Raw genomic sequence first — 17204 nt, forward strand, 5'->3', positions numbered from 1 at the left:
TAATCCCGATTGGCTCTCGCCCAGCTGTCACTACATAGAGCAGATCTTTCCCCAGCTGTGGAATGTCACCTTGCTAGGCTTGGGCTCTTTCAGTCCTTGTCTCGCACAGCAGGGTGTACTGAGTGACACTGACAATGAATAGGCAGCTGTCACTGGCCCAGGGATTTGTCTTTGCATGTGCTCAAAGTCCTGAGCAGCGCAGCCACACACTTTTGCCACAAGGGGGCTCATACAGTCAGCAGCCTTCCTAGAACCCAAAATGGTGAATAATATATTGCTGTATCCAAATTATGATACAGATCAGTACCAAACTGTTCTGTGGGCCACACTCTACCTCATCAAAAAAATTTCATCAAAATCCATTCATTATTTTTAGAGTTATGCTGTTAAACACACAAACAAACCAACAAATACCAGCAAAAACATAACCCCCACCCTTGGCAGAGGTAATTAGAGAAAGTAAGCCAATGAGGTCAGATAAGTGATGTCCATATAAATATGCATCTAAAAGCAGAGGTAGACACTTTGTGGGAGCACTATCTTTTTTTATGAAAATTCCAGTTGTGACTCATTACTGGCTGACGTAGACATCAGAAGGAGGCTGCAGCTAGTGCGCTGCTGATGTATCAGGTGTCTCTCTCTCTCCCTCTCCCTATTTTAAAACTCATCATGTTTGCTACTTTACCCAGATGAATGTTTCTCAGAGAGCGAGGAATCTCCTGCTGCAACGCTCCAACGCAGCAAATTCATTCACTGCTCACAGTACCAAATGAGCACTGATGTGTGTGTACAAATGTGAGATTCATTCTGATACAGTATTGAAACACTTGAATGCGCACGGTGTTGGGGATGCCTAGTTGACTACCATTACCGTACATTACACAGTAAATGCACTTTCAGCCGGCAAACTTCAAATGTCTTCTTTTCTTCACAATGTCTGCTCTTAAATATCGTTTACCTGCATTGGTCTGCCATTTATTTAGACTGTTTGTTTCATTTAAATTTATTTACTTTTGTTTGTTTCCTGTCTGGTTATAAGAAAGGTTTCTGCTGAGGTTTTCCCCTGTGTCTGTCTCAGATGCGGAATTGTTTATCTTATTATCTATGTTGTGCTGTTGTCCTTATCTACATTGCCGCTTTGTGTAAGTATTCAAAAGTAAGAGCTATGTGTGGTTTATAGGATTAGCAAACACACATCCAGTTTAACTTTGAATACCCTCCTCAGCTCTTGTCTGACTAGAGTGCATACATGAAGATATGCACTACATGTTCTCCGGTGTTCTTTGCGTTTCTTTTCTTGTCTGCTCTACATGACTTTTCTGTCTGGTGTGTCCAGTGTTCACTATCTTCACAGTGAAAGAAATATTTGAAAAAAATAAATAAAAATTACTGCCCATGCCACTTTTATGCCATTTTAAAATAGATATTGTGTAGTTATGTAGTTTTTATCCGTGAGCCATTTGTTAAAATTCTTTGTCTTGTGTTGGTTGTTAACACAGGGAATGCAGCTTTCTAAGTTTTACTCTGCTAAAACCTTTTGAAACGAGTTGGAATGATCAAAAACTGCATGCAGATTCACCTGCACACATTAAAAATAAAGGAAATTAAGGGATATGGACAGTGTCATCACATCAGCTGACTTGGAGTCCAATTCATCTGCAGTTACATGTCTTAAATGGAGATTAGACCTTAACCAGCATCCTGTGCTGCAGTTTTTATAGTAATTAAGTCAGAGGATATGCTGTCACCCCCACAGTCTGAGAAGCGTGTTGTTGATCCTTTTAAAACCTGGCAGCTCTGCTTCAGCATGCCAGTGTGACTGCAGCTTATCCGGCATGAAACAGGATTCCCCTGACTGTTTTTAAGTGCGATGTACTCCAAGTCAGGCTTCCTGCGGTGGCACTGCTTGCTCCTTGTTCTGCTGTAAAGCAGTTTCTCTAGAGTGTGTTTCTTCTGCATGGGTCCTGCATCATTATGGCTCAGCAGTTACTGTGGCTTGACTGTGCACCTGTGGTATCCCTTTTTCTTTTTCTCCTGCCATTTTCCAGGCCCAAGTACAACCTGCCAGGAGGACTCTTGTGCCAACATGGGTGTGTGTATCCAGCAGTGGGAGAACTTCACTTGTGACTGCTCTATGACATCTTACACGGGGACTCACTGCAATGACCGTGAGTACTGCTGGGCTTCAGATTTTCCTATGCCTTTCTTGCATCTGCAGGAAGGAGGAGCACTCCACTCATTTTTACATGCCTATTTAGGTTTTTTAGTCTTGGGGATGCATTGCATAATGTCCTCTGTGGCTCTAGAGGGAACTTTGCCATGTCAGAAAAACTGACTCAAGTGACATCTTATTAGCAATACTGACTTCAATGTAGAGACTAAAAATGAATTCCAAATTGTGGGATTGGAGTTTGAAAGATGGATTTGCCAATCCAGGAGAGTTGCATGTTGGGAGCTGTAGGACCCAGTGTTTCTGTAGATTGGCCCATAATAGGCAGTAAAAGTCAAAACATGCCCCCCTTCCTTATGCAAGTGCCAAAAAAATACCTCTTGTTGGAGTGCTCCTTTAACATATGTTCATCCAGTCAACACAAGCTGCCATGAACACAGGTATTACATAACAGTATTCTGTGTACAGAAAGACATAATGTGCAGTTGATTCACACTCATGAAATTCATGGCTGCACCTGTAGAGCCGTACCATCCTTTCTGCAGGAGACTGAGGCTATTTCACTGATGTGCTTATTAAGTCTTTGTCAGAATCTCTGCATGAAAGTGGAGCGGAAAGCTTCACGTGATAGATGCAGCTACAGATGGTGTGTTTTTGCCAGTGTAAGTAACATTTTGAATGCAACACTTTTATTTATTTGTTTACATTGTTGTATAGCTCCTTTTCCTAAAGTGAAGGATACGAGTACTTCTTCCACCACTGTGTTTTGCTGCAATACAGGCACTTTGTCATAATAGGTTTGCTTAATGTCCCGAGCTTTTGAGTGTCAGATTGAATGGCCATGACTGATCATCAGTAAAATATCCACTTCTGCTTCAGTCACCTTTTCATATACGCCCTTCAAAAACCAATAGAAGAAACTGAAGTATGAGCTTGTGTGTGTGTGTGTGTAGGTGGGTGGGGGAGTCCCCATGCTGACAGGGGACTTCCCCTCAGTAATCACGGTTGGCGGTCTTTCATTTGGCGGTTAATAGTGAGGGCATACTGCTGCTGGGCCACACTAATGAGGTGGTAGAGGCTGTTAGGAGAGCTGCTTTCTGTCAGTGCTGGCATCCCCTAATCATCCAGACCTTTCTGATGTTAGACCCGGCGGCTGCATGTGACTTCATATGTCTCACATCAAAATGTCCTTTTTTCTCCTTTTTTCCTTTGCTTTTTCTTCTCAAGCTTCTCGTTTCATTCCTCCGCAAAAAGCAATTGTTTTCTCACAGGACGAGTAATTGACCCCAGTATTTACTCAGTGATTGGAGTTGTGTGTTCATGTTTTAATTAGTGATGAGTGGCACACTTTAAATCACCTCCCGCTGCTGCCTGTTATGACTGAAAGAATGCTGAACTGATTTTGTATTGACATATTTCTTCTTGAAACACAAGAGCTTAGACAGCTTATTTCACATCTTCATGACACTGCAGGTTTAAGCCTTAGTGCTTCTTTTACTGGTTTTGGAGACAGATGTTCACTCATATTGACTGGACTGTCCAAGCGTATAATAGCATTCTTAACTGAACAATTTTGCCCTGAATGGGAATTTTGTAGTTTAATTTCTTTTGGCTTTTGTACTCTTTCAAGCAATTTCTATTCATTTCCGGTGCTAGAAGAAGAAAATAATAAAGACAAAAAAAGAGAAAGAGGTAAAATCAGGCAAACTTCATTGGAATTTATATTAGAGAAAGTTGACTTATCCTGGTCTGACCCAATCTTTTGATGTTCACTCTAACACTGTCCCTGTGAGGTTTAATGAGCTCAGCAGTATAGTCCCACACCACCAGGTGGCAGTAAATCCATAAGCAGGGCCGCACACTGTCCCTCTGCACTGGGAGAAAATGACATGCAGTCCCCCGAGTATGAAAGCAGCTTTACTGTTATTGTCCTCTACTGCTTTGTCTCTTGCACTTCTTGCTCTCTTTATCTCCCCCCCCAAACAAACCCACAACCCACCCAAATTCTGTAGTTATAGATCACAGAGAATGTTATCTCTGAAACGGTGTAAAATTCAATGTACTACTATACCTTCGTTTTGACAAGTTTTATTGTTCGATTGAGGTAGTTTGATAAAAATGAAATCGGTGAACACAGTTTTTGCCCCGTGCTTGCGTGTGTGTTCTGTGGCTGCCTTTTATTCAGTGTTCACAGCGCTGAGCGAGAGTTTCTAATTAACAATGTGGGAGTGGAGCTTCTCCCTCTGTTTCTCTGTCGCTCCCTCTCTGATAGCTGGCAGCAAATATCAGTAATTGTCTGATTCTCTGACTCCGTCTCTGCCCATTGTCCAAATGAAGAAACCCAAACAAAGTAAAGTGAACATTTCTGCCAGTGAAGTTTCTCACAGTTTCATCTGTGCCAGTTGTTATCGTCAAGCCTCTATGCCCTATCTGCATTTCTCCACTGTAACCAACAGGGCTCTAGGTGGCAGAGAAGAAAAAGAAAAAAGGAATCTCGGCAAGCTAGAACTATCTGCGCCTCTACCATTTATTCTGGTGTAACCCTGCAGCCTGCACTTTGTGACTGCACACCATTACTTCTGAGAACAAGGCACAAAGGAAATTTACACCATACAGGCCATTCTCTGAGCTACTTGGACAATCTGGAGGTACATGTCGTGCCCAGTACTGCTTAAAAAAGACGGACTCTTTTTATAGCATTTTCATCCTGCTTGGTTCTGGCTCACTGCTATTGTCATGCTCAGCTCCATCTCCCTCTTGTCTCATATCCATCCCCCTTTTTCTCTTCTTCTTCATTTTTTTTTACCCCTCTCCTCTGTTTTCTAAGTGGACCGCTCCCTGTCAGGTTCCATGAATACCACAGAGATTCATTTAAATCCAAGGACATGGGAGCTGTAGGCCAAGCAAGAAAAGCAGCGGACACTCCTCTTCCACATCCAGAGCAATTACTCAACTTATGTAACAGAATTATCTCATCTCTGCAAAGGTCGCTGCAATGTTCCACGGTCAGGAGCGTGGTAAACAAACAGAGAAAGAGTGGAGTAATGCAAGGGAGGCTGAAGACAGGTGACAGAAAACTGCTCATCAGTGTGATGCTGACATCAGTAATTACATAGATAGATTTAATGATGAATTTCTCTGTGGGTGCGATGATCCCAGCAAACCCTCTGTTCCTGCTTAACCACATGTCCTCACTTTTCAAAGTATGCTCAGAGGGCTGTAATCATATCTGGCTAACTGTTTACCTAAATGACAACACTGCAGTGGCTTCCTTTACTGTTTAAAAGAAAATAATCATGGCATTCACCTCACAGCCATTTCACCTCCGCTCACTGGAGAGAGGAGGAAAAGAAAAAGAAATCAGAAGTGGGGGTTGAGGAACAAGCTGTGTTTCCTTTGGCCCACAATGTTCTACTGAGTAAATTCAATAGTAATAACAACAGTGTTTTCCCTTTATTGACTGGTTTGTGTTGTTCAACACTATTAAACCTGGAGGGGGGAAGGCACCTACACAATGGCACTATCTACTTTGACATGACAACAGTAAATGGAGGAGTTTTCTTTGGAGTGTTGAATAATTGAACCTGTTGTCTCTGTAAATGGAATTAAATAGCTCAAGCTGGCTGGGACTGGCCACCAGGTGTTGAGCAGGGGTTAGTTGGCTATAAAACACACCCTTGGGAGCTTGGTGCTTGGGCACAGATGTAGCGGTGGAATACATGGACAACTTTTCCAGCCAGTGAAGGTGATCAATATTAAGATTCATCTGAAAATGAGAGCAGTGATCAGAGAAATTCCTGCAAGAGTTTCTAGAAAGTTTTCATGCAGTATGTGAAAGTATATTCTGGCTTAAGAGGACTTGTAAGTGGAGCATAGAAATATGAGAACATTTGTCTATAAATACCTCAGGTAGATCAGAAATGGGCCAAAGAGTCCCATAGAGAATGATTCGTCCTCAGGGCACAACCTATTCCAAAAGCTCTATTTATCTCACTCCTTTAGTTGTAGTAGTTGAGCTGATCATGTTGGCTACATATTCCCATTTGACTGAGGGATCACATGATCTGGTGGCTTGAACACTTTGACAGGCCCTTAAAGATTTGACAACTTCCTACAATAACTTGTTTTGGATGAGGTAGGTTTGCCACTTTGAGGAAATCCTGTTGTTACATACCTGTGGCTTAAAGAAAAGTGTATTTGCCCAGTGTTCAACCAAGTGGAATTGCTCAGTACAAATATGTACGTACACAAGAGCATACAAACACAAAGTGTCCCTCCAAGGTTTCTCTTCCTCTCTCCATCACTTTATCACGCCTCTTCCTTGTCATATGATATCTGTATTAGAGCCAGAGCTGCATGTCCAGCCCTTGGGGGTCTAAAAAAGCTGCCTCACCATTGGCCACTCAGGCTAATGATGCTTGCTCAGCACTGCATCATGTCACTGTGATAAGACTGGATGTTGCTTGTGTCAATCGATGTGTCACCGCTGTGCTCAGAGCCGGGGTATAATTGGACATATGAGGTGCTGTGGAGCCTAAATGCTCTAGGGCCAGAAGAAAGTTAATGTAAAAATATGGAGGAGAAGAATGGGAGCTCTTACTCGTCCCGAGTGTCAAAAAGATGTGCAGTTTTCCATATTTTTGCATAATTTGTTTTTATTTTCTTCTGCGAATATATTTCTGTTTCTGAGCCATTAGTTGTATTGCAAGATTATTTCTTGGTAGTTGTCTTAAAGCTGCACTATTCAATATTTTAATATAAACAATGGATCGACCAAATGTAAAGTGAAAAGTGTCGCTTGTAATGACAACCCAACAAAGTACTATCAGTTGACTCTGCAGTTTCCCTCAACTCTCCTGAGTCTTTTAGCTGGTTCAGCTTATTGTTATGTTTTTTTTTTTCTGTCTCGCAGCTCCAGTCTCGTTAAAGGGGCCCTGGTGGACTTAATTGTAAACAAGCGTTAGTGTTACTCACCAGTACTCACTGTGTGTATCCCTGAGGTCTAACAAACTAAAGTGCATTTACTTCATCATCTAAACTGTTTGAAAAGCTGTTTTTTAAAGGTTTTAGTGCATTGTTGTCACCCATGCTTATTAGCAACTATTCTTATTTTTATTCAGCTGCATTTTTGCCGCCTGTGTTTTTGACACATTGCTGACAGCAGCTGCCAATCTCAGAATAACATAGAACCAACCACAGAATGTGAATTTGGCTGCCTGCATGTGTGCATGTGCATTCTCGTACAGAAATGGGGGCTGTCTCTTAAAAATATGGCTCTATGACACTGTTAGTGGCCTAAAATTCCATAAGTTACATTTAACTACAGTATATTCTAATGCAGGCAGCTATTTTCAGCAAAACGCTTTGATAACCCCTCTTACACTAACTACCCTAACTACCCAGCATCAAATGGTACGCAACAGAACCACAGTAATTAAATACGAAGTGAACATACAGAGTCTGGGTGTATTTAGCCTAGCTTAGCATAAATGGGGTTGCCAGGGGTAAACTGCTCTAGCCAATAATTCCTAATAAGAACAGAAAGTGGAACTTTCATGTTTGTGTAAGAACTAAACAAAAATAGTGCCAATGGGGAAGTTTTTAAAATATTGGTAGGTGTGCCTTTTTTATTTATTTATTTATTTATTTTGCATCTGCTCTTGCAATAGCCGTGGCCAGAGGCATCATGTTTTCAGGTTGTCTGTCTACCCGGCCCATTCTTGTGAATGTGATGTCAGGAGCGCCTTGAGGAAATTTCTTCACATTTGGCACAAGCATCCACTTGGACTCAACGATGAATCGATTAGATTTTTGTGGTCAAAAGTCAAGATTACAGTGACCTCACCTCTGCCCCATTTCAGTGAATTTGACTTTTTGGTGGAAGCATACAACTGTGAAGTGGTAATTGTGTTTCACTTTGCTTAGCCCCAGCTTTGTACTTGAGGCACAAACCTCAGATTAATATTAATCTTCTCCTCTTGCTCCTGTAACAAAGACAAACTTATTTCTCTAAATATGGTGCTATTCATTTAAGACAGTAGATACATAATATATGATTTAACAACCTTGCTGCACCCGGTTGGAGATGTGAAAGTCCTCCCAGTGAGATTAATCAAATTATGACTTCAACTGCCATCTCTAGATCCATAAAGCACAAATCCTCTCAGACTTTCATCAAACCTGCCTCTGTGAGCTAAGGAGAGAGATGGTGTACAGGACAAGAGAGGAAGAGGAACGGATTGATTGAGTCCAACACATTACAGACAGTTACGGTGAGGGTTGTCCATCTGTTTTAGTGCCAGGCGGGTAACCTTGAGGATGTCAGAGCATTCCCAGTGCCCACGCTAGCCCTCACAGGCTGAGAGCCCAGCCACAGACACATCCATCAACACATGTTCCTAGACATATTTCAGGAGTGCTGGCAACACATACAAATCATCCCTATCAATACCTGGACACCTCATTGGATTTTGTGGGTTTTAAGGAACAACATGTCTTGAATAAGTGTAAGTTGTGCACATTTTCTTATGGAGCTTTGATATTTCTTTATCCTCCAGGCTTTCTTCTGTGCGTCTCTCTTTTATCAGTAAATATCAGGTTACCCTTTTTTCTTTTTTTTACTTTATTTTTTGTTTTATTTTTTTTTTTACTATTTCATGTATCCCAGTGTGTAAAAACAATGTACAGTATTCAATATTGTCAAAGTACATATGTGTGTATTTAAAAATATTTCCCCACTCGTCCTTTCACGTCGGGGCAGTCTTTCCTTCCTTCAAGCTCAGGTCCTCTACCAGAGGCCTGGGAGCTTGAGGGTCCTGCACAGTATCTTAGCTGTTCCTAGGACTGCACTCTTCTGGACAGAGATCTCAGATGTTGTTCCTGGGATCTGTGTGGAGCCAACTCTCCCAGTGTGGGGCACAGTCGCCAATGTTCCTATTACTACTGTTACCACCTTCCACATCTTTTCTAGCTCTTCTTTCAGCCCTTGGTATTTCTCGAGCTTCTCGTGTTCCTTCTTCTTGATGTTGCTATCGCTTGGGATTGCTACATCTATCACTACAGCCTTCTTCTGTTTGTCCACCACTACTATGTCCGGTTGGTTGGCCATTACTAGTTTGTCAGTTTGTATCTTGAAGTCCCACAGGATCTTAGCTTAGTCATTCTCAACCACCTTTGGAGGTGTATCCCATTTTGTGTCATGATTCGGTTCCACTGCTTCCCGTCCGGCTTTTATTTTGACATTACTTCCTGTTTTTGTTTCACCTTAGTTTCGGTCTTTTTACGTTTTTCATCACTCGCATTAGGTTCACCTGCTTCGTTATTGCTTGCACCTGTTTACACCTCTATTTAGGATTGTATAATATATTAATTTGATTTTATGGTGACATACCTTAACTATAATGCTTTTTATGCCAGGACTCCCTTGAAAAAGAGGTTGTGAAAATCAGTGAGATTGCCCTGGAAAAATGATTGCTGTAAATAAAAGAAAAAGTAAAAATAAGAGAGACTGGTTGATTCAAATCTTTCTTTTGTATAAAATGTACAACCTGTAGGCAATGCTCTTGTAGCAGTGACTGTTAGGACTCATGTAATTGGCTTCACTATTCAGGCTCCTGTATTTGTATGTTTGACCTTCATATGCTGGAATGACTAGAATGCATTATGTTCACTTGCTGCATTTGTGTGTTTCAAGGTGAACAGGCTTTTCTTGTGCTTTGGGTATTTCTCTCTTGTGTGTGCTTGTTAACAAATTGCTACAGACACTTATAAATTTGTGTATGCAGCCATGCACAGTTCCATTACCTGGTATTTGCTTGCTTGGTCTAAACATTGGGCAGAATCAACAGGCAGCTTCTTCTCAGCCACTCTCTCTGCCACTTGTGCAGTTTGTCGGATGGTTTTGAAAGGCCACACGAATATGACTAATCTGTCATTGGCAAACTGTCATCTGCAAAGAATTGCACCAGCAAATACATACAATAACCCCACCGCCCGCCCAGTGCTACTATGCTATACATGTGCATGGATCAAAAAGGAAGATGAGTTGATCTTATTCTATCTATTCTCTCTGCAGTGCAGCAGATGGGTAGTCACTGCCAGTAGGGAGCTAAGCCACTCACAGCAGACTACAAAGAAAAAAACCTTTCCTTTGTACAGCACTTACGGGAGCTAACTTCAATAGAAACAAGGAGCGTTGGCTCTACTAGCCAAATGTTTGTGTTCATCTCAAATCAGAAGTCGATATAACTTGGACTCACTGACTGCAATTCAACAAGTGTCAATCTCTGATAGGCCTGATACAAAGCCATATTGTATGTCTGATGTCTACTGATAGGCACTTTTTAACACTTGCAAAAAGGCTTTCACATGGTTTAGTCTGTTCTTTCAAAGGGTGATTTTCAGTAACTAGTCTCACAATTAAAAGGGTTTTGTGTTCCTATAGGGCACTCATGTCATTCATTTAGTTCAGTTGCCATAGTGAGGTCAGTCATTGGAAGTTTGGGGGCTGAAGCAATTTTGCCCTTATAGAAAAAACATTGCCTGATTAATAGCTCACAGCTATTAATTTAACCATTATCAGGCTCTCAGTGTAGAATAACCCTGTGATACACTCCTGTGAGGAGAAGGCTAAGATGTTCACCATCTCCATCAGATGAAGCTGGTGGTTCACATCAGGTGAAGGCATTTTAAGGGCAGTTACCTCTGAGGTTTCTAAAGAAAACAGGCAGTCCACTCTAACTCAGTATACTGAGAAGCACCTGAGTTCAACTGGTAGGAAGAGTTGGACATCTGGTCCTGCACACCTGACCATTTAAAGGCCCCAGCTCCTAATCTTTTTGTAAGCCTGATGTAACAAACAGGGCATCTGCCAGCCCCCTGACAGCAGCTTTCATATGCATATAATATATACATTTGCTACACATTTAACAGTTTGTTCTTGACCTTGGAAATAGTAGTTGACAAAACACTCTCACCATAAGGTCAGTTTCTTAGCTGTATGATTTTGATCAAGTCATACAATAAATATGTGAGTCCTTTATTAATCACAGATGGTTTGGTAATCCCTCTATGTGTTGAAGGGAAAAAGACACTGAGCCACTCATAGAGAGCAGCTGATTTCCTGTTAGCCTTCCCCTCTCATGAAAGACATACAAGTAATTCACTCATACAACTCTTAAAGACTTTTACATTGGACGTTGACATCTTGCAGGTTGCAGTCAGGGGTACTTGAGATTGCTTTCTTTTTACCCAAGTAATTCTTTGCTGTTAGTTAGAAAGTTAACCTATTACTTGGACATGACTGTACACTCATTGCATAATTGTCTGGTAATCACTTAGTGAGGGTGGATTTCCTGTCTTGGTAGCTCAAACACATACAAAAGCTGGGAATGACGTCTGTCTTGATACTGACGTCAGACCAAACACTTTATTAGTAGAGTGTTTAAAGCTCAGAAAGACCATGTGCTCAGTGCTTAATGTTCACGTCCTGATAATTAACAGCCTCTCTCTCAGCATTTCTCTCTCTCTCTCTCTCTTCCTGTCCATCCTGTTTCTTTCTAGCACTTGTTTTACACTCTGTTTTAATTTTTTCTCAGCCTTATTGCTAGATGCCTGCAATTATTGTGACAGCAGCTTCCAACTTTATCACTTAGCCCCCGACAGATGGTATATGCAGACTTTCACAGGAGATTGTACTGACTTGCTCTCAGAGTTTACAGCCATAGCCTTCAGCTTTACCTCAGTAACAGCCATCAACAACAATTTTGATCAGTCTATTGCTGTCTGAAGTACAGACAGGTGCAACATATCATAAACAATCTAGATTCCTTGATCTTTGTTGACTATACAGGTAAGATCCCAGACATTTCTTTGTGTTGGCAGGATGTTAGGGCTGGAAAAAAATTAAATAGGGCCAGATTTTCCAATTTGAACTTGTCAATATTGATTCTTGAAATCCTGAGATCAATCTGTGCATTTGTGCCTTTTTACAGTAAACGTGTACATTTGAGCTAAAAGTTATAGTATGCAGAGGTTACTGTTGTAAGTGTTTTGCTTTCAGCTGCATGATGAGTAAAACGCTGATTTTGTAGAAAATGAGATGTTACAACATGCATGATGTATGTTTAGTTGAAGCATCTGCTACTATGTGTAGCTGTATGAGATCACATTATTTTTTGCCACCAGAGATACTTTAGGTGTGTTTTATTGATGAGCATTTTAACCAGTCTTTTTCTGTACCTAACCAGGTAGTTTGTGTGTCTAAACATAATTTTTGTGCATAAAGCAGGAAGGCTCCATCAAATGGCAAGATAACATCCAAAGTGGGTGGTATGTAGATGTCCTATTTTCTGCTTTGCAATATTAAACATTAGGCTGCCATTACTGTCACCTTATTAGTGAAAACATGTGGTGCCTACCCTATCTGGTTAGAATTTGGTTAATAAGACCTCTCTCTCTGTTGTATATAGTATATGTATATAGTTTTCATTCTTTTTCATATAATGTAAATTAACATTACCTTAAAGCCACAAATTACTAGTTTCATATTTTAGCAGTGTTTCCACTAAAGTAGTTCGCCGTCAGGCTACTTGGGGAAACATGACATGAAAGAGCCAGCTCTGAAAAGGTCATCATTTATATTCATTATACAGTGGCCTGAATGAATATGTAATTCAGATTTGCTCAAGGGTTGTTGATTAATTTCACAACACTCTGACACACAGAAGTAAGTCCTTGTCCTTCTTACTGTTTTTAATCTAAATTCATCACCTTGTTCATCCTGTACAAAGGTACCAGTCAGAAAATGACTGTAAAGCTGATACTGGTGGAGTTTAGCACTTTTGAGGCATGGAGGCTGGGACTGACCATGGATCGTCATCTTTTAGTGTAAACCACCAACTTGTCCACTTTGTTGTTTACACTGCTCCACCATCCAAACATGCAAACCTGGTCACATTAAAGCCCCTTTCAGACATGCACCCCTAGCCAGGAATTTACTGGTTATTTCATATCCTGGCATCATGTCTTAACAAAGCCCTAAGTTATGTAGCTGGTAGTGTTACCCGCAGTTTTACCTTGCCAGACCTAGTCAAATAGCCGGCTATATGTCTGAATTAAAGTGATCAAATTGCCAGTACTGTAAGTGCACTGTTAAGATGATGACAGTGCTACAGCACAATACATTTTCTCTATTTCACCGCTTTGTTCTCACTAATGCAGCTTCCTCTCTCTTCATTCACTAGCTTTAATGATAGCTTGCTTGATCACTACTCTCTCTCATTCTCTCTCTCAGTGGTGTATATGTTGGGCTTGCAGTGAAATTTTGTTATAAAGATAAAAAAAAAAAAAAACGTAGCATCACTAGCTAGTACAAAGTTTATTTTGAAAGGGTATAGAGAAGATACAATGTAGCAGCGTTAGCTAACACTGAATGAAATCAAAGGACTGCTCACCCTCTGTGCAGAAGAATAACAGTGTGTCTGTCTCATGTTGTGGCTGTGCCTGGCTACATCCTGCATGTTTGAACAAAGTCTTGCTGGAATTTCACACACAGCAACTTTATGTCTAAATGCCAAAGAAGCAACTACTACATGCCTACATGTAGCCCACAAATTCTGAGGTGCCATGTCTGAAAGGGACTTAAGATTTACACTACCAGGGAACTCCATACACAAGGTCACATTGAAACAGGGGTACAGATTGCCTTTGATGCACCACTGCAGCATGTTTAAACGATGATTAGCTGCTGTAAAAAAGTAAGCAGTGAGAACTGTTTGAGGTACAGATTTGCACAGATTTATTTCTCACCCTGATTTTTTAATAAGGTTGTTTGCGTTCCCTGTGACTTTTCACCACTGCTTGGTAGCTCCACAGGTTATAGTGTAGTAAACTGTCCTCAGATGTAATTTGATTTATAATGTTTTAAGGGTGCCCAGTTTTTGTTCTGGGTATGTGGAGTTTCCATTTATAAGTCTATGATTGATCTGAAGTTTTAAATGTTACACAGTTGTGAAACTGTGGTGAGAAAAAAAGAGAAAAATCAATAGCAGGAAATTGTTTTTCTATGTCCAGACCATTGATTCTCATCTATATTTACATCTTAGAAACTGAAGTAAACAAATTGAGCCAGACTGCATGTTGAGTTGTCATATTCACAGCTAGAATACAGCTCTGTGGCAGTGCAGTCCATTGACAGTCCTGGACATTTACAAGCTTCTTCTCACGTCACTTCTCAGTTACCACACCTTTTTTTGCTTTTCATGGTTTCTTCACACCGCCACGCACACACACACACACACACACAAAGTAGGACACTGATGCCATTTAGATTAGTATCCCATGTGACCAATGCTGACATGAATTTTCTGGGTGACAAGGGACCCAATTACAGTAGAGGGCTGATCATCCACAGACCCACCTTTTCAAATTGTCTCCTGGACGTCAAGCAAGGAACAGGGAAATGGGTAATAGTGAGTGGGTGTGTACTCGATGTGTGTCTGTGTATCCAGTTATAACTGTGTCGCTGTCTGTTGATGCAAAGGAAAGGCTAGGATAAACACCAGGGCCAAATACTGTATATCACAGGATCTCTAAAAGTAATGCAAACTGACTGCTCTCAGCGTTAACTAGCCTGGTATAAGTTAGAAACTGGCACAAGCACACGCAAATACACAGACCTTAGGTGGTATTGTGGTGCCAGCATGCTCCTTCAGCCTTGGTTAGCATATTGGCAATGTTTTTAAAGAAGATCCATGACCTTACACTGCCCTTAGTTTATCTTTGTCTTCAGCACAGTTTATCTTAACCCGTACAACAAAAAGGGACATGCTGCTACCTTAAAAACCATTGGTGTGTTTTAATGAGCATATTTCCAAACAACTGAATCTCATAAACTAAAAATGTGCATTTTGGTGCAACTTTAAAATATTAATCATTGTAGCTTAAAAACACAGGCTCAGTATAATCAGTTGCCAAATGCTATGATGGTTCAGCATAAAACAAGTAATGCGACACAACATTATACAGCAGAACTCTTTTGAATATGTCATTTTATTTAATGTCTCCCATGCTGAAAGTCTTTCCTCTGCCTGACAGCTATCCTAACCAAATCGAGCTCAGTGGATTGATCCATAGGCCTTAATAGAGGAGACAGATAAAAGACTTATCACTTCCTGTGGTGACATAATCAATTGTAATTGATGTTCCCAGGATGAGACTACCCAGCATGCTGCTGATCACATTCACTTTGGACTAGTAATGGTGTGTTATGCATGTATTTATGCCTGTATCTTTGTCAATGCATGCTTGCTTTTTTCTTGTTGTCATGTGCATTTTTGCAGTGTTTTGTGTGAGTGCACATTAGCAGCCGTGCTGTCTGTTTCGTCCCAGGCTATTTTCAAGCTCGCTTCAACATGCACTTTCTCCTCTGCCCCACTTCTTGAAATGTCTCTGCGGCAGTGTGAACCCTACACTCTGAAAGCACCGTTTGTTTTGCCTTTGCTTTGGTAAATTGAACCTCCTTCTCATTGAAATGTCTACCACAATAAAAATGTTTCCCATCGGGAGGGTAATGCTTTTGAAAGGCTTTGCATGCATATTAGAGGCAGGTTTGGGAAGCATACTGGGATGTCATATGTGACATCCTGGCATCAGAGAAAATGGCTGAGAGTGCCAGAAAATCCTCCCCCCTCCCCTTCCCTGCATTATAGCTGCATGCTGAGCTTATTCACCTGTGCCATGTTAGGCATTTGCTTGCTCTAAATGAGTATTTTACAAAAATGATGTTGGTAATACACTTTTGGCTGGTTTTATTCTGCTCAGCGAGTGGTTGACAGTGATGGTGTATTCCCTCTTCATTATTCACCATGTAGTGCGTGGAGAATGTGTGTATGCGTCAGTAAGACAGTTGCGTCAGTTGCCAGCCCATTGCTCCCTTGCTGTTCTGCGTGTGTATGCGTGAGTGAGCTGCGTGTTCAGGCCTTACTGATTGTTTCTCTGTTTTAGGGGCCCTCATTACTGCCCCCACACTGTCACAAGCATCTGCTTCTTTCCCCTCCCTCGTTTTCTCCTCCTGCCATGCACTGCAGTTGGCTCCAAGCATGGCCTGCACCGGTCCAAGACAGAGAGAGGAGAGACAAAAAAGACTGGAAAACAAATAAAGAAACAGGGCCTCAAGTAAGAGGGAGGACACAGAACTGGGAACATTGAAGATAGAAGTGTGTCCAAGCTGCAAGTGTCAGTGGGCTCTTGGCAGGAAAGCAGGCATCTGATCAGGTTCAGAGTTAGCTGTCTTTGGACAGAGATTGGTCTGTGGCTGTGTTTCAACCCTTGCCCAGCAGGGGCTTCACCCCAGGCACCGCCGAGAGATAGACAGCTTTTACTGTGATGTATTCCACAACCCAGTGTGCAGTGAAGGAAGGGGGTAAAGTCTGTGTGAGGCAGAGTAAAGGGAGACAGAGAGAGAAGGTATAATGAGTGTGTCAAAATTAGCCTGGCTCAACCAGAGAAAAACAGCACTATGTGTTACTAATGATTTGTTCCAGTGAAGCCCAGTGAGAGGGAAAACAGAAAAAGGCACAGGAGATGGAAAATGAAGAATAGGATGGAGGGGAAGACTTTTCTCACTCCACAAATTGGAAACATGTCTTTTTTTTGTCTGTCTTATTAGGGATTACAGAGCCAGGCATACATTTGGAAGGTTCCGATTTCTTCTTCTTCTTCTTTCAGCTGTTCCCGTTAGGGGTCGCCACAGCGAATCATCTGTTTCCACCTAACTCTATCCTCGGCATCCTCTACTCTCACCCCAATTAACTTCATGTCCTCTTTTAGCACATCCATATATCTCCCCTTTTGCCTTCCTCTTGACCTCTTGCCTGGCAGCTCCATCTCCAACATCCTTCTACCAATATAACCACTATCCCTCCTCTGCACATGTCCAAACCATCTCAATCTGGCCTCTCTGACCTTGTCCCCAAAACAGAAGACCTGAGCTGTCCCTCTGATGTGCTCATTCCTAATCCTGTCCATCCTGGTC

The 17204-nt window shown here is 41.5% G+C and overlaps 1 protein-coding gene across 16 annotated transcripts in view; it reads left to right on the forward strand.

Moving 5' to 3' along the window:
* nrxn3b (neurexin 3b) overlaps positions 1–17204 on the forward strand; it is a 444405-nt gene that overhangs the window by 260941 nt on the left and 166260 nt on the right. For all 16 annotated transcript variants that reach the window (XM_020618121.1, XM_020618122.1, XM_020618120.1 and 13 more), the window contains one exon: positions 2049–2168. In XM_020618121.1, the coding sequence (XP_020473777.1) occupies positions 2049–2168 (120 nt within the window). The remainder of the gene's footprint in view (positions 1–2048; positions 2169–17204) is intronic.

This window comes from Monopterus albus, unplaced genomic scaffold (genome assembly GCF_001952655.1).
Source record: "Monopterus albus unplaced genomic scaffold, M_albus_1.0 scaffold201.1, whole genome shotgun sequence".
Lineage (NCBI taxonomy): Eukaryota > Metazoa > Chordata > Actinopteri > Synbranchiformes > Synbranchidae > Monopterus > Monopterus albus.